Genomic DNA, 18,446 nt, shown 5'->3' on the forward strand with positions numbered 1-18,446 from the left:
AGTTGGCTAATATTCAAGCACTACTTCATCGAAGCTCAGGATTGGTGCATCCCTATGAGAAATAAGTCAAGCAAGGGGAGGAAGAGATCTGCATGGATGGGCAAGGAGCTCTTGGGAAAACTTAGAAGGAGAAAGCATACATAACGTGGAAGAAGGGCCAGATGATGTGGGAGGAATATAGGAAAATTGTCAGAGAATGCAGAGATACGATGAGGAAGGCCAAGGCCTGTTTGGAATTAAAATTAGCAAGAGATTTGGGTCAGAGAGCACCTAAGGAAACTCAATAACCACAAATCCATGGGCTCTGATGGGATGCACCCCAGAGTGCTGCATGAGCTGACGGATGTCATAGATAAGCCACTCTCCATCATCTTTGAAAGATCCTGGAGAACAGGGGAGGTGCTGGAAGACTGGAAGAAGGCCTATGTCACGCCAGTCTTCAAAAAAGACAAGAAGGAGAACCCAGGCAACTACAGGCCAGTCAGCCTCACCTCCGTCCCCGGAAACATGATGGAACGGCTCATACTGGCCGTTGTCTCCAGGCACGTGGAGGACAAGAAGGTGCTCAAGAGTAGTCAGCATGGATTCACCAAGGGGAAATCATGCTTGACTAACCTGATAGCCTCCTATGATTGAATGACCGGCTGGATAGATGAGGGAAGAGCGGTGGATGTCATCTATCTCGACTTCACCAAGGCTTTTGACACCGTTCCTCACAACATCCTGTATTGGAGATGAAAATTTCTGTGATCTGTAGAGTCATAACAATCTCCTATGGGAAGCAGAGGCCAGACCTTGAGAAAAAAGGATTTTTGGCTGCCTAGGCTGAGTGATAAGGCAGCTGCTCAGCCCGGTCCACAGGCAGCCCCCCCGGAAACCTGTTGAAGGTGTCTGCTTGGCTGGGCTTGTAGCCAGCTTAACCGCAGACGTCCTCCAAACTAGCTTTGGAGGCCAAAGACCCGGAAATGAGGAAGAAGAGGAGGAAGGCAGGACCCTCGAATTGAGGACTGGGACCCCCAACTGATATGCGCGCTTGCGCACCGAGGGGGAAGAGTTGCGCAACTGAAGGCGGAGTTTGTCCACCCCCCCGGCCTACATCCTGGGTCGTAATGACCCTACATGCCAGGATGCACTGGGCATAAAAGTGGACAGTGAGGAGAGAGCAGGGGGAGAAGAAACTCCTAACTCTGAGTCCTACGCTGTCTCCATGGGAGCCGGTCAGCAAGTCTCTCTCTCTGATCTGCGAACTCGAGAGGATGTTCGGGTCCAGTATTCCACCGGCAGGTATCACCTCATGACTAATTATCCATACTTTGCTTCTTTTATGTGCTTTCACCTGAATAAATGCTCGATGTAGTCACCTCGTTCTGGCATGATTATTGCTGAATCCCGAGCCCATCCGGAACACATCCTCCTGGGCAAGCTCCAGAAGTGTGGGATAGATGAGTGGACAGTCAGGTGGATTAGGAATTGGCTGGATGGCAGAGCTGATCACTGGTGATCAGCAGTGTGAGTCATCAGGCAGTGTGAGATCAGCAGGCGTGAGTCTAGTTGGAGGCTTGTAGTTAGCGGGGTCCCCCAGGGGTCAGTGCTCGGTCCAGTCCTGTTCACTTTATTCATCAATGACCTGGATGAAGGCACAGAGTGCTCCCTCAGCAAGTTTGTTGATGATACAAAACTGGGAGGAGTAGCTGATATCCCAGAGGGCTGCGCTGCCATTCAGAGGGACCTGGACAGACTGGACAACTGGGCAGTGAGAAATCTTATGAAATTCAACAAGGCCAAGTGCAAGGTCCTGCACCTGGGGAGGAATAACCCCAGACACCAGTACAGGCTGGGGACTGACCTTCTGGAGGGCAGCTCTGCAGAGAGGGACCTGGGCGTCATGGTGGACGACAAGTTGACTATGAGGCAGCAGTGTGCCCTCGTAGCCAGGAAGGCCAATGGGATCCTGGGGTGCATTAAGAAGAGCGTCTCCAGCAGGTCGACGGACGTGATCCTGCCCCTCTCCTCAGCCCTGGTGAGGCCACATCTGGAGTATTGTGTCCAGTTCTGGGCTCCACAGTATAAGAGGGATGTGGAGCTGCTGGAGAGAGTCCAGCGCAGGGCCACAAGGATGATCAGGGGCCTGGAACATCTGCCCTATGAGGAGAGGCTGAGGGAGCTGGGCCTGTTCAGCCTGGAGAAGAGAAGGCTGAGAGGGGATCTAATCAGTGTCTACAAGTACCTCAAGGGAGGCAGTGAGGAGGATGATGCTGGCCTCTTTTCAGTGGTGGCCACCGACAGAACTAGAGGAAACATCCGGAAACTGAAGCACCAAAAGTTCCACAGGAACTTAAGGAAAAATTTTTTAACAGTGAGGGTGACAGAGCACTGGAACAGGCTGCCCAGAGAGGTTGTGGAGTCTTCTTCTCTAGAGATCTTCAAAACCCGCTTGGATGCAGTCCTGTGCCACGTGCTCTAGGTGACCCTGTGTGTGCAGGGGGGTTGGACTAGATGACCTCTAGAGGTCCCTTCCAACCTTAAGCATTCTATGATTCTATGAAGAGATGTCAGGGACAACAGGAAGGACTTCTACAAATACATCATCCGCAAGAGGAAGACTAGGGAAAATGTTAGTCCACTGCTGAATGGGGAGGGTGCCTTGGTGGCAGAGGATGCAGAGAAGGCAGAGTTACTAAAAGCCTTCTTTGCTTCTGTCTTTACTGCTTAGGCCAGTCCCCATGGACTGAGCCTGGAGACAAGAGAGAGAACCAAGAGAGAGGAGGACTTTCCGCTGGTTGAGGAGGATTGGGCTAGGGATTATTTAGGCAAACTGGACACCCATAAATCTATGGACCCAGGTGGGATTCTGTTGCAGATAGTTAGGGTCCGGCGGCCGGAAGATATCGTGCTGTACGGAAAGATAGGGCCCCTAACAGCCAATAGTGTTTAGTTTATGATGTAAGCAGACAGATGTGACGTTGTAAACCAAGCTATATAACACCTTGTTACCCATCAATAAACGCCATTTGCCGTCCACCACATTGGTGTCAGCGAGCTCATGGTCCGAGCGGCTTGGGGGTGGTCGCCGTGCCGTCCCTGAACCAGGTCGCTGCACCGTTTGAACTGCAACAAGTGGTGCTGAAACCCGGGAAGTCATCGCCTGGACGGGTGAACGGCGGCCGGAGCAAGTGGACCAGCCTGGCGGAGAGGACGCTACCAGAGCAACAAGGAGGATGGAAGCCCTCGTGAAGGTCGTATCGCAATTACATAAGCATTGGGGGATTGATTGTAAGCCAATAGATTTTACTCTCGCTGTTGCGAGGCTTTTAAAAATTAAGGTTATAGACCAGCCGGTGGATATTCTGAAGTCCCTGAAGCATGTCCCTGAAGCGTGGGACAAATGTACTAAGGCGTTTGCCGAGGAGATGATGTCTTCGGGTTGTGGGAAAAACCTTAAGGCTTGGGGAAAAGTTGTACAAGCCTTGCAGAAAGCTAGAAAAGAGCAGGAGACCTGAGTAGCAGTAAGGGACTGTTTGTTGGCCACCCCGAAAATGGGAGTCGGGGCAACCGCACAGACTTTGCACCCCCCAGATGATGGTAATTCTGCTGAGCCTAAAGGTCTGCAAGAGGGTGATACATCCCCTCCATCCCCGAACCCCGTCCCGCTTACAGAGGAGCAGAAACAGCTGAAATCTGTTTGGAGTGAGCTAGCCGAGGAAGCTAGGAACATTGAAAAGAATTCAGAGCATGGTGACGTCTGGGCCAGGCCACCACCCTATGCCCCTCAAAATGGCGCCGAGCCGCAAGGGGTAGGGCGGGGCGAGGGTGCCCCCGGCGTGAGTGAGGCGCCGAGAACCAATGGGAGTGACCGGACAGCTGAGGGAGGCCCGAGTGAGGGGTGGAGAGCAAGCCCGAGTGAGGGGCGGAGAAGAAGCCTGAGTGAGGGGCGGAGAGCAAGCCCGAGTGAGGGGCTGAGAGCAAGCCCGAGTGAGGGGCCGAGAACCAATCAGAGAAGCCCGAGTGAGGGGCCGAGAGCAAGCCCGAGTGAGGGGCCAAGAACCGATCAGAGCGGTCATTTCAAAAACTTAAGGAAGGAGAAAAAGAAGGTAAACAGAACTAAGAGCCAAAATATTCCCATCCGAATTAAAGAAAAACTGGCGGGAGCAGACATGATTAAGCATGTTGCAAAGGAAGAACATCTGACCCCAATTCAGGTGGCTGTTACCTTCAAAATAAAACTAATGAAAATTGTGAGTTTCTATTCACAGTACCGGATCATCGGACACCCCCATAACCCGTACGCCCCGGTGACAAGCGTCCCGCCCGAGCCTGTGAGTTCCACACCGACCGAATCCAGAACACAACAAAACAGCCTCCGCAAGAGGGGGCCGCGATGCCTTTGCATTATCTTAATTTTGCAGCTTGTCACTATAGGACAGGTAGAGTCACACCAGCCCTTTAAATGGGGTACTTGAACAGATCGAACAATCTTGAGCAATTAGTACAAAGATAACTACAAGGCCACCAGTTTTCAGTGCCATGCCTTGCCAACTAGCACCCATTGAACCCTGTTCCAAACGCAGCTGGTACGAAAATTTGTTCACCGGTTCGCCGTGGTTAACCACCCTGATATCCACCTTGATAGGGCCGATAGCAATGATCATGATGACACTAATCTTTGGACCCTGTATACTGAATAAGCTCATGCCGTTTGTCAAGAATCGGCTAGAAAAGGTTAACATCATGTTAGTAGAACACCAACAACTGCTTTAAGAATATGTCCACTCAGTATTACCCCCAAGTTATCCCAAGGTACACCCTATTCCTACACCCCGGTATTACCTGTCATCCCCTACCTTCTGCGCGCCTTCTTCTTTGTGCCTTATGTTTTATGTCAAGTTTATGATATATAATTTTAAGATTGGTATAACTATAAGAATAGAATAAGATAGTAATAAGAATAAGTAAGAATAAGATAGTTGTATTTTAGCTAGTTTTGTTATGCATAGGGAGGGGGGAAGTTGTTGCAGATAGTTAGGGTCCGGCGGCCGGAAGATATCGTGCTGTACGGAAAGATAGGGCCCCTAACAGCCAATAGTGTTTAGTTTATGATGTAAGCAGACGGATGTGACGTTGTAAACCTAGCTATATAACACCTTGTTACCCATCAATAAACGCCATTTGCCGTCCACCACATTGGTGTCAGCGAGCTCATGGTCCGAGCGGCTTGGGGGTGGTCGCCGTGCCGTCCCTGAACCAGGTCGCTGCACCGTTTGAACTGCAACAGATTCACCCAAGAGCGCTGAGGGAACTGGTGGGTGTTATTGCTCATCTGCTCTCCATCATCTTCAAGAGGTCATGGAGAATAGGAGAGGTGCCGGAGGACCGGCAGCAAGCCAACGTCACTCCAGTCTTCAAAAAAAGGCAAGATGGAGGACCCAGGAAACTACAGGCCAGCCAGCCTCACCTCTGTCCCTGGAAAGGTGATGGAACAGCTCATCCTAGAGACCATCTCTAGGCATATTAAGGAAAAGAAGGTGATCAGGAGTAGTCAGCACAGATTCACCAAGAGGACTGGCTGGATGGATGATGGGAGAGCTGTGGATCTTGTCCACCTTGACTTCAGCAAGGCTTTCAACACTGTCTCCCATAACATCCTAATGGGGAAGCTCAGGAAGTGTGGGATAGATGAGTGGACAGTGAAGCGGACTGAGAACTGGCTCTATGGCAGAGCTCAGAGGGTGGTGATAAATGGGGCCAAGTCTAGTTGGAGGCCTGTGGCCAGTGGTGTCCCCCAGGGGTCAGTACTGGGCCCAGGGCTGTTCAACGTGTTCATCAATGACTTGGACGAGGGCACTGAGTGAACCCTCAGCAAGTTTGCAGACGATACCAAAGGACCAGTGCAGAGTCCTGCACCTGGGGAGGAATAACCCCAGGCACCAGGACAGATTAGGGGTTGACCTGCTGGCAAGCACCTCCATGGAGAGGGATTTGGGAGTTCTGGTGGACAACAAGTTAAGTAATTAACATACACCAGGGTCTCAGATAGCACTCTTCATTCTGTTAACTGAGCCACAGTAGAAAATATCTCTAGAAATCATACAATGCACAGGATTTAAAGTAATATTAACACATAAAACAATGATGAAATAGAACTGATCTATTTTCATCTTTATAGCTGGTTCAGCATGTGAGCTGAAACAACTAACCAAAATCACCAAGTTGCCTCTAAAACAGCCAGAATTACACTGACTATTCAAACCGAGCATCCCAGTCTGTTCTATCTGACCTTTCCCGTTATAACAATATGACATAAGTAAATTTACCCCTGCAGCAATCTAAGCATTTGACCTGTTCTTTTTCAAACACTCATCCAGCTCATACTTGCCCTGCAAATGATTACTGTTCAAACATAATGACTTTGTGCTATTTTGCTTCTCTAAAATATGAAATATGTAAGCATAAGTTGTTCAAGAAATTTCTATGAAATCAAAACCCACTCTAACACAGTGCTGTCCTTGTCCGAGTTGGCTTGAGCCATTTTGAGAGTTTTCAATCAAATATTTTTAGCAAACACAGTGTTTGCAGTGTATATTGTGTTTACCACCAAAATTCCTATAGATCAAAATTGGTCAGAGTTCATTAAGTAACTTCCAAAAAGTACTTACTGCAGATTGTGATTTGGGCTGTTGGTTGGACCTGCAAACACAAAACAAATAAGCGTTGTTGACAGGTTTGACTCAAGGATGACAGCATAAAAAATTTCAATAGCAATCGAGGGCAAACGGTGTCTCTTTAAGGAAGGCTCGCTTCAAGATTCAAACAAAAGTTTCTGGCTTCCCACGTATAATTGCATATAGCTATTTTCAAAGTCACAAATAAAAACCACATGAATCTTCTGGCCATTGAGGCAGCAACTTGAATGGACTTTTTTTTTTAGACAATGTCTCCTCTGATTAAAAAATAGGCTGTTAAAAAAACAATGTGTTATCCCAACAATATGCTGTCTTCACACATCACTTACCTCATATTCAGCCCTATTAAATCCACCTGAGCTTTACCGTCAGAGTTTATAATATGGCAAGGGCATGCTCTTAACTTTTGTCATAATAGCAATAACATACGGTGCTCCACAATTAATGAATCACCACAAAACTGGGGACTTAACTATTATTATCACAAAATTAAAAGAAAATTTTGGAAAATGTCTCTAATTTTTTCCCCACCACTTCAGAAACACTTACAAATAAAATAAAATAAAATAAAGCCTGGCTTCCAGCCTGAATGACCAACCTTCCAAAAAGCAATATAGGTACTTCTTGAAAGGTGTGGTGCATCTTCAACTATCGAAGGACAGCCTAGGAAGGCAAGTCAGCAGCAGAACAAACACCCTCAGCAATGAAATGTTACCTTTTCAGACTTTCCCTTGGCACTTCTTTATATTTTCTTTTTTTGCACTATGTATTTATAGACCATTCTATCTGTATTTACTTTCTCTTATTACCAGTAAATGGGTATTGAGTTCAACCGAGAAGCCATACACTGGGGGAGAGGCCCCTGGCAGTGGCTTTATTCATTTCCTTTCATGCTGAGAATTTTTTCTTTTTATTCGGAAAACACCAAATTCATTTCTCATTAAGCCATTGTGAAAACTAATACCCAGTCTATAAAGCAACCAGAGTGATAATAAAAGCCACAAACTCACCAAGCCTTACAAACAACACTCCCGTTGCTGTTATGGTCTTCATCCTGTTGGAAGCTACACACTGGTAGTACCCTGTGTCAGTGGTGTCAAGGTCCTGTATTCGCAAACGCGAACCATAATCCGTTTTTCTTATGATGATCCGCCTCGGCTCTTGAACCAGCGGAGCATCGTTTTTTAGCCATCGGACATTTGGGAAGGGATTGCCTGCTACCTTGCAGTGGAGGATTGCGGTTTGCCCCTGGACCATGGTGACGTTGTTTACTGGCTCCAAAAAGGTCAGAAAGTAGCCTGAAAGAGTACAAGGTCAGCAAAGATCAAACTTCAGCTAGGCTGGGCAAAGGCACTGCCCAGAGGCACATTTTTAAGAGTGGATCTTGATGTCAGAAATCATTTGAGTTTTCTTTCAAACATATACTCCAAATAAATGCAATTTGCTCTCCTAGATCCAGAATAGCATTGCACTCCAGTTTTTCTTTCACGATTGATGTCAGGTTTACTTGCAGTCAAGTACATACACACATTATGAAGTATAATACTATAAAGTATGAATTAATACTGTTACAAATCTAACTGTCTTCATGGGCACCTATTCTAGAGCAACAGTGACTGTTTTTAGTTTGTTTGCAAGTTGTTGGGAAAGAATTTATGCCATAATAGAAAAGTTCACTCTTATTCCATACAAAGAGAAATCCTAGCTGCAGCTACAGTAGGCTATCATTATAATTTTGCCAGTTAATCTTCTTACACAGGCATGTGCTTGTCTTACAAATTGTTAAAATTGCAACAGGTACTTTTAGATATTATCAATTTGCCTTGCCAGATACTCACCCAATGAGAGAAATTTGAGGTATATCCTGCACATTAAGCTTAAAAGTTCATATATAAATTTAAAGAAAGGATATCTTAATTGCATAAGTAACCTGTGATACAGATGGTACTTTTACTCAAATATAGGCTGCCATATTTTACATCAAGTACCAAAACAGCACAAAACTGGACAAAGAACAGCCTGTATGGATATTGAGGAATCAGGTTTCATGGGTTTTAGCTTTATAAATGCAAAAGCTACTCAGTTGTGAGCTGCTGAAAGCTAAAGGCTTGTCAAAAACACGCATGCTGTATGGGTGATCTCAAGTGGTAAAAAAGGAATAATGAAGGGAAGAACACTGTAAAAATCATTAATCAAAATTTTTATCAGTTATTGTTGCTAAATTTAATTTGGTGTTAGAAGTCTTGCAACTGACTCTCATCACTTGTTGAAAGCTTGAAAGCATGCAGTTCTATTGAAATAATAATGAGATAGTCAAAATAAGTAAGAATAGCATCCAGCTGTCATGCTCATAGGTTTGCTTGTATGAATTTACACTAATCAGGCACAGAGCATTAAGCATGCTCTACATTACATCTGGATCAAAAAATACAAAATACTATCAATATAGGTGATAAGGCTTTGATGCATGACCACATGTGCCATGCCCCATCAGGTAGACCATTTTGCAGCTGTTTAATTGGGAAATAGCATTTTACTGTGCAGAAGTCCAACACCAGAAATGTAATAGTCAATGTTCTCAGTCTAAGTGCTGAAATACCTGGAAAAAATGATGCTCTACCTTGATCTAGGTTTAACATGATCATGATCCTCAATTCCTCTGTAATGGCTAGGTACAGCACTGTAGCAAGTGGTAGAAGAAACATCAGAATAGAGTGAACTAGGAAAATTACATTTTGCTGGAAATCTGGTTCTTATTGAGTATTACCCTGCTGTCTACAAGTGTCCTTTTGTGATGGGGGTGCTCCTTCTCCAGCCTGACCTGACCTCCCACACAGAGCCCTGCGTGGGTGTCACCAGCAGCATTATCTGGTTGTGGTGTCTGCCTCCCTAAATCTCTCCCTCCTCTACCCACTCAACATTAACCATATGGCTGCATTCCACTGGGGGATGCTCCAATGGACAACAGCACAATAGCCGAGGACTAACTAAGATGGTGTCGGTGGAAGTTCAGCTAACATGCAAAAATGACTATAAATCAAACATCTTATCCTATAAATAGAGGGACAGTCCCAGAGCACCGGTGAGCTCTCCTTGCAAGGCGGTGGGCTGCACACCAGGACGCCTCTCAAGGATACTCCTCGAGGTTGAGATCCCTTACCAGCAACAGATCCATGGTAAGTGAACATAGCATGCAAAAACTTTCTAACACTGAAAGTTTTACTTAATTGTATCCAGGATTGATTGTGCACATAATCCCTTAGACATAAACTGGTGACCAAGTCTGGGACTAAGATTGGATCCAGCTGCACCCAGGGTCCTCTGAGGAGGAGTTTGGAAAGCAAGGGGATTCAATCTGCACCCCGTGACTCAACGGGAGGGTCTTCCTGGTAATTTTATATAAACTTGTCCTTTATGCAGTAAATAACAGTGACCTTGCCATAGAATCTCATTAAACCCACTGGCCATATCAATACAATATATTACTATTTCTTTCATAAGAGTGAAGTGCATCACATCACTTGCCACCCCCCCCCCATTCATTCCATGACACCTTTCAAAAGAAATCTTGCTTTGATAGACAATATGGAAATATGCACATGGAAAATTAAGTAAAAACAAAGAGTTAAGATAGCCATATGACATTGTAAATTTACAGGAAAACTATTTTGTTGTCTTCTTTTCTCACAAAATGATAAATTATTCTATTTGTAACTTCACCTCAGTTTTCCCTGCTCTTAGCCTACAAACCTTTAGTGCAATTTAAAACCTTTTGACAGAACACAAAAGACATTTGTTTTTCAATGACCTTCAACAGCTGGTTAAAAATAAAAAAGGGAAAGAAAAGAGTACCCAAATGTATTCTGAAATGTCATGCTTATTTATTGTGGTTTACAGTCAAATTTTACATCTGCAGATTTAGAATTAATAAAATTACATTCTTATAGGTGACAAAAATAGGTGTATTCTCCAAATACAGCCCCAGTGTGATTAGATGCATTTTTCCTGGAGTCAGTGTAACTGAATCCATTTCCTGCAGGTCAGAATTTGGCTTTAGTTCATTATTCCTCCTGCCAATTTTACAGGCATTTTCTGCATTGTTTTAAATTACCCTGTTATTACAAATCAGGTAATAAATATTTTAACCTGCTGAACTCTGAAGTACTTGCTTTTTCTTCAAAGTTCAGCAGAGAAGTTCAGAAACATCAGCACGACTCACTACCTATCCACTGCCTGGGCAAAGCCTCGAAGTGCACAGGCTTTATTTGGGACTTTCATTTCCTCCTTGAGAAATGGTACTCAAGCCTGGTGTTTACATACTTACTAAATCTGAAGAAATTGTGTGACAGAGCGGCCAGCCATTTGTTAAGCTGCCCTGTTATTTCAAGTCTGCTTTAGATAACCCATAATTGCAATCCTTGAAACAAAGTGGAAAATTCAGCTGCCTGTAGCCTTAAGAATGTTTTTTTTTTCCTATTTAATTTCTGTGGTGATAATGAGCAGTTGCTTTTTATGATGCATGATGCCGCAAATATTGTTTGGATTGCAGTTTGAGGCAATGATTTGGGGTAAGAACAAGCAGTTTCGTATGCTTACTTGGGCACCTCTGCAATACCCAACAACACGCAAAACAAGCTTTCACAATGAATCTCACTCTCTTGTTCTCTTGCTCTCTCTTAATAAATATCCATTTGGCCAGATATGGTGGGAAATGAAACATTAAAGCACTAGAACTTGTATTCTACCCGAGTCCTATATTTTGTACCAAACAACTGGGTTTTTAAAAATCTGGAACATATTTATTAGTCTGTTTTAATACTGAGATACCTATGAAATATAGAATAAATCACACACACACACACAGAACGGTTGAGGTTGGATACTCTCTTTAAAATGGTTTGGGCTCACTGCATTTAAAGAGCATTACTAAGCTTGCAACTGTCGTATTACAAACAACTATACTTCCTTTGGGATGTGAATATTCAAATAGGTTTTGCTTTTAATCTGAGTATAATGGACAACATTTTTCTCCCTTATATGACAATTATTGTTATTGACAGTTTTCTATAGCAGCCTTTGATCCACAGCCCCCTGAAATAAGAAAAACCACTGCCTTCAGTGGTCTTTGGCTTAGACATCTGTATGCTTAAAATATTTCAAAGGGAAAAGCCCTCTGATGGATAATTCTGCATTTGCTGTGGGCAGAAGTGCTCTAACTTAAATTTCTCTTTTGTTATGGTTTCCAACATAGTCCACAAATGATATCAACAGTTTGTTTTGCTCAAACAGAGTAAAAAACGTTCTGTCAAGATGTTTTGAAAGGATAATACAACTTTATATATTGCTATAGTATGATACCCTAATGTACCCTAAGAATAAAGCAGCCTAGGGAAGTCACTGACATTACTGTTGGCAAAACTTTTTCATACTTTGAAATGCCTTTGTTGGGTTGCCAGTCCTTCATGTTTTAAAATGGAATAAATTTGACAGAAATATATCAAATAGAATCCCACAGCAAATTCAGATTAAGAGGAAAGAGCCATTTTGTGTGCTTTGGCAAGAATATAAAAGTAAAGTTTTGCCACACATAGTAAGAATGTTGAATTATTGCCATATGCACAAGTACAGATATTAAGCTAAAAACAGAAAAAAACTGTCAGTGTCCCCACTGTAAGAGACTGTTGTAGTTGTGTTTGCTTCGACATCGTTGACACACCATTTACCTGAACAATATCTCAGCATCTTACCTCTAGGAAGACCAGCTCAAGACCGAAACAATGACATTATCTCTCACCATTTACGCTTCTTAACCCCAGCATGCTGCCTCTAGGAAGATCAGCTCCAGATCTGAACAATGACATTCTCAGCAGTGCCTAACAAGCGGTGCTTGCATTCGAATCAGGTGAAGAGGAACACCAGAGCACACAGCAGCGGGTACAACACGAACAACACGTACCAGAAAACTTCAAGAAAGTGGGTGGACTCTTTGAGAAGGGGGACATAAAAGGACTATGTATTCCTCCCTCGGGGTGCGCAGCCTTCTTTCCCCCCTCCCGAAAATCACCTGCACCAGAACATCACCTGCACCAGTTGTGGGAGCATATCTAAGTAACGGAGGCTTCCCGATAGAAGACGGATACGATGAGCCGGACTAAGACCAAGGCGAAAAGATCGTGGGAAAGTCACCAGCTGCAAGAACACAGAAGTAGGAGAGGAAGAACCTGTAAACAAGTTTATCAGTGCAGGAGAGAGGACTGTGTACGAGCCAATCAAGTAAACGCGCGCCCCGATATCTACAGCCAACCTAGTACGGTAGAAGACGCATGGACAGTAGTATGCAACCAATCGCAATGTAAGCGTACGCGTGGCTAGATGACTTAGCAGAAATGTAGTAGATAAATAGAGTGCTATAATGCGAATAAAGTGATTTCTGTTTGACTCATATTGAAGCCTTCAGGAGTCGCGTCTGGCCTCCCGCAGATGGTGACCCCGACGTGATGCGATTTCAGCGCATTTGAAGAGGGACACCCCGACGGGAGCACCTGGCTGGGGAACGGCTCGGTGGGACTGAGGTCCGGGACGGACTGGGTGGCAATCCGTGAAGATTTGAAGATTCGTTGCAACGGTCACCTGGTGGAGGTGAGCAGCTGAGGCAGGAGATGGGGCAGTCGGTAACTAAGGAAGAAAGTGCAATTGTTAAGCTCCTCCTGCATATTCTCTCTAAGAGAGGAATTAAGTATGATGAACAGACCCTCTGCAAGCTTTTGATCTGGTGCAGAGAGAATGGGTTCAAAGCTGAGCCCCACCTAGCCTTCGATGTGGAGACGTGGGAGGATGTAGGGCGACAGCTCTGGGATCATATCGCTGACGGGGATAAGCAGGCCAGGGACCTTGCTACTACATGGCAGCCGGTCCTATCTACTTTATCCGATATGAAAGCAGAAAAGAAAGTGGCCGCCGGAGCCACGGCAGCCTTTGCGAGCACTTCAGGAACGGGACCGCCACACCACCGAAAACCGTTGGTGTTTCGAGATCCATTGCCAACCCCCGCGCCCGCGCCCCCGTCCCCGTCCCCGTCCCCGTCCCCGCCCCCGTCCCCGCCCCCGCCCCTGTCCCCGTCCCCGCCCCCGCCCCTGTCCCCGCCCATGTCCCCGCCCGCGCTCGCGCCCACGTCTGCGCCTGCGCCATCTGCGCCCCCGCTTCCGGACCCGCCCCGGAGAGCCTGAAGAATGGCCCGGCTGGGTCCAGGAGTTGTTGGATCGCCTTGAAAACTTTTAGAAGGGGGCCGGGGAAGGGAAAACGAATGAGACCAAGGAGACAGTGGTGCAGGGAAAAGCGGATTGTGATCCCCAAAGTCACTGGAGGGAGATGAGACCCTCATTAGTGAGGCAAGGAGTGTTGTCAGCATTTCCTGTAATAGTGGGTCCTTAGGGTCAGCCAAATCAGTGGACACCTTTTATCATTTGATTTAGTGAAAGAGGCACGTAAATCAGTACAGCAGTACGGCTTACACAGTCCACAGACTGTTTGTGAATCCGATACTGAGAAAGAGATTTGATTCATCTTTTAAAGTGGGCGTTGGAGAATTGTAATGCTTTAAGTGAGGACAGAAACCGTTATTAGGGCTATTCTTTCTATTTGCTATGTTCGTCTGTATTATGTGTTGTATCCTTTGTATAATGATGCTGACACGAGGTATGGTTGAAACTGCTATGAAGACGTTATCTGTTCGGGTCCTTCGCTACAATAGATTGACCTCTACAGATCACAGTGTGCGGAAAATCTCGCTGTCAAGAACTGAATGTCGAAAAAGGAGACAGAGGAGTCCTAAAACTTTATTCGAATAAAGGGAGAGTCCACCGGGCATGTCCCTGTGGGGTCTCTCAAATTGCTGGGGGACGCAGCCCCCCTTTTATCTTAATTTCTGAGGGACGCCCTCTCCTTTTCCCCATTGGCCAAGGTACTCAGAAGTTACAGCCTTCCCGGCCCGCCTACACGGAACTCCTGCCTCCTGCCATCTGTTCTCACCTGAGGTCACCTGACTCCTTTGTCCCCCTTGCTGAAGAATGTGGGGGAATTGCCCTATTTCCCTCCTTTGTAAAGGCCTCCATCTCGTTGCAGATGGCTCTTTTTGTCCCACTGGCTCATGGCTCCACTCGGTCTCCCCTCCCTTTGTCCTGCTCTTCAGCCAAACTGTGGAGAAACCCCCTTATTGATGAATACAGAAACTTGAGCATTCCGCTCAACAGGGTGGCATGTATAGGAGGTGGGAATTTGTATGATCTGTAGAGTCATAAAACTATTGTGTGAAATAGAATCCAGATCTTGAGAAAGAAGATGCTTGCCCACCTGGGCTGAGCGATAAGGAGCACGGAGGCGGCTGCTAAGCTCACAGCCGACCTCCTCCAAAAGCATTTGAAAGCGGCTGCTCGACCGGGCTTGTAGCCAACTTAACTGCAAACATCCTCTAAACTAGTTTGAAGGTCAAACACCCGAGAGGGAGGAAGATGAGAAAGGCAGGACCCTCAGACTGACGGCTGGGACCCCTTACTGGTATGTGAGCCTGTGCACCCAGGAGGGAAGGTTATGTGGCTGAAGGTGGAGTTTGTCCGCCCCCCGGTCTGCCTGCTGGCACGTACTGGCCCTACGTGTCAGGATACACCGAGCATAAAAAGACAGTGCGGGGAGAGGAGGGGGCGAGGCTCCTAACACCGAGGCCTACGTTATCTCTGCGGGGACGCCCGCCAAGTTAGGAGCCTGTCAGCAACCCTCTAACCCGCCAACTCGAGAGAATGTTCAGTCTCAGTATCCTGCCGGCCAGTATTACCTCAAGAGTAATTATTCATACTTTTCTTCTTTAATGTGCTTTCACCTGAATAGCTGTAGCCACCTTGTTTTGTGTGATTATTGACGAATCCCAAGCCCATTCGCAACCTAATTGGCGACGAGGATGGGATTCAGCAATTGAGACAGTGGAACTCACTAGTGGAGTGCACAGCTACGTGAGGCCGTGCCACTGGATAGAAATTGTGTTTGTGGTGTTTGTGTCTGTGGTCTTTAGATCTTTATTGTGTAATATATATCAGCAGAGAGGGCTGCATAAGCACAACAAGAAAGTGCAGAGTTTGAAAGCGGGAAAGCCAGGAATAACTCAGACCACGGCGCCCCCCCTACCAGTGGAGGACTGGGAGCCGTACTCTGACTTGTATCCTTGGAAAGAGACTAGGGAAGTACTTCAGCATGGGAAACAAGAATGCGACGGCCAAGCTCCAGTGTGACTGACACAGAAGGACTGGCAACGGTCCTTACAAATTGTAAAAGCCTCAATTGCTACTGGAGCGGAGGCCTCCTTAATATATGGAAATCCCAAGCAATTTCTGGGGAGGAAACCAAATTGAAGCTGTGCAAACATAAATAGAAATGGAAATAGAGAACCTCCCAAAAAGACTGGGACATCTTAATAATCGATTTAAAAGACTGATTCCTTACCATACCATTGCATCCTGAGGATCATGAAAATTTCGCGTTCTCTGTACCCTCCGTTAACAAACAAGCCCCTATGCAGCGATATCATTGGGTAGTGCTTCCCCAGGGTATGAAAAATTTGCCCACCCTGTGCCAGCTCTATGTCTCGTGGCCATTAACTCCCATCCGTCAGATACACCCTGAACTACTGATCTACCATTATATGGATGATATCTTAGTAGCCGGAAAGCATCTGGAGGCAGAAAATCTGCTGACAGAGATGGAAAAGATCCTAGGAGCGGAAGGTCTACAGATAGCGCCAGAGAAAGTACAACAGCAGCCAGCTTGGCGGTACCTGGGCTGGGAGATTACCAGAACAGTTGTTAGGCCACAAAAGCTCTTTCTACGAACAGAAGTCACTACCCTAAACGATGTGCAGAAGCTCCTGGGCGATATTAATTGGGTACGCTTGGTCTGCGGTATTTCCAAAGTGGATATAGAACCCCTCGTACAACTCCTTCGAGGGGGGGCGGAGTTGATGACCCACGTGAGCTTTTCCCCAAAGCAAAACTAGCACTACAAAGGATATCCAAAAGGGTATCAACTCCATATGCCAGCTGCTGGGACTCTGATAAACCGGTGGGTTTGCTCTTGCTAAACCACAACCACTACCCGCTGCTGCTATTAATGCAATGGTTTGAGGATAGAGATCCCCTTCATATACTCGAGTGGATTTTTTTGCCTATTCAACCCAAGCGTATGGTGACAACTCGTTTAGAAGCTTTTGCACAGCTGATAATGAAAGGACGATCTCGGGCAGTGGAAATAGCAGGATTTGAACCCAGTTTTATCGTTGTGCCATTGGCTGCAGAATACCTATAGTGGGCTTTACAGAACTCTGGGCCACTTCAAGTTGCCCTCTTGGACTATCCAGGGCAGGTTAGAGTCCACCTGCCACCCCATCGTTTTATGGCCGCGGTCAAACTTGGACAGTTCGAGGAGCGCCCTCCTCGGCGATCCCCAACGCCGGTTAAGGGAGTGACTGTGTTTACGGACACCGGAGGGAGATCACAGAAGTCAGAATTCACCTGGAAAGAGGGAAACGTCTGGAAGGAGGTGGTGCTATCGGACTTTAGTGGTTCCACTCAACAACTAGAATTACGTGCTGTCGTCATGGCTTTTCAGCGCTGGCCGGATCAGGCCCTGAATGTGGTCTGTGACTCCCTGTATGTAGTAGGTATTATTCAATGCATGAAATGCGCAATTTTGAAAGAAGTTGGCGATGCAGCTCTGTTTGCCGTCTTTAAAACACTCTGGCTATCGGTTGACAAACGTGAGGCACCATATTTTATTACACATATTTGGAGTCACACAAATTTACCAGGTGAGCTGTCCGAGGGAAACCAATGGGCGGATCGGCTGGTAGCTCCAGCATGGACAGGCCCCGCGCCGGATAAGTTTCAACAGGCTCAGCGTTCCCATCAATTTTTCCATCAGTCTGCCAAGGCTCTACCACGACAGTTTAACCTGACAGACGCTGCAGCACGAGGGATTATACAAGCTTGCCCTGATTGTCAGCAATTCACGGGTGGCCGCCCGACTGGGGTGAATCCCAGAGGTACCGGTCTGTTGGAACTGTGGCAAATGGACGTTACCCATATGCCAGAGTTTGGCAGACTAAAATATGTCCATGTGTCGGTTGACTGCTTTTCTATGGCCGTCTGGGCCACGGCACAGACGGGTGAATCCAGCAAATATGTTCAATGCCACATGCGGGTGGCTATGGCAGCATTGGGAGTCCCACAAAGGGTAAAAACTGATAATGGGTCTGGCTATGTCACACGAGGGACACAAGAGTTTTTCCATCTTTGGGGCATAGAGCATGTTACGGGCATTCCACACTCCCCTACTGGGCAGGCCATAGTGGAACGTATGAACCAAACGCTGAAACGCCAGCTTCAAAAACAAAAAGGGAGAGAATTGGGAATTATGCCTGCAGAGAGATTGGCAAAAGCAGTATATGTTTTAATTTTTTTGAGACTACCCCAGGATAGCCTAGTCCCTCCAATGGTCAAACACGGGGCTGGGCTAAAGGGAGCCCTGACAGACGTAAAGTCGGGCCCGGGTAAGGTGATGCTGAGAGACTGGAACACGGGAAAATGGACGGGACCTTTGGACTTGATAACCTGGGGAAAAGGGTATGCTTGTGTCGTTACAGATACTGGAACCAGATGGGTGCCAGCGAAATGGGTGAGACCTTGGCTGGAAGCAGACTCGCATACATCAGACGTAGCAGGCAAG

At 46.3% G+C, this 18,446-nt stretch overlaps 1 protein-coding gene across 1 annotated transcript in view; it reads right to left on the reverse strand.

The window, feature by feature from the left end:
• Window positions 1-18,446, reverse strand: part of LOC104566265 (tyrosine-protein kinase transmembrane receptor ROR2-like) — a 56,732-nt gene that overhangs the window by 29,072 nt on the left and 9,214 nt on the right. The window contains exons 2-3 of the mRNA XM_088538255.1: window positions 7,691-7,978; window positions 6,654-6,684 (exon numbers count right to left, since the gene is read on the reverse strand). Of these exons, the coding sequence (XP_088394381.1) occupies window positions 6,654-6,684; window positions 7,691-7,978 (319 nt within the window). The remainder of the gene's footprint in view (window positions 1-6,653; window positions 6,685-7,690; window positions 7,979-18,446) is intronic.

Source organism: Tinamus guttatus, unplaced genomic scaffold, assembly GCF_059628265.1.
Source record: "Tinamus guttatus ecotype Peru unplaced genomic scaffold, ASM5962826v1 Tinamus_guttatus_pri_ptg000949l, whole genome shotgun sequence".
Classification (NCBI taxonomy): Eukaryota; Metazoa; Chordata; class Aves; order Tinamiformes; family Tinamidae; genus Tinamus; species Tinamus guttatus.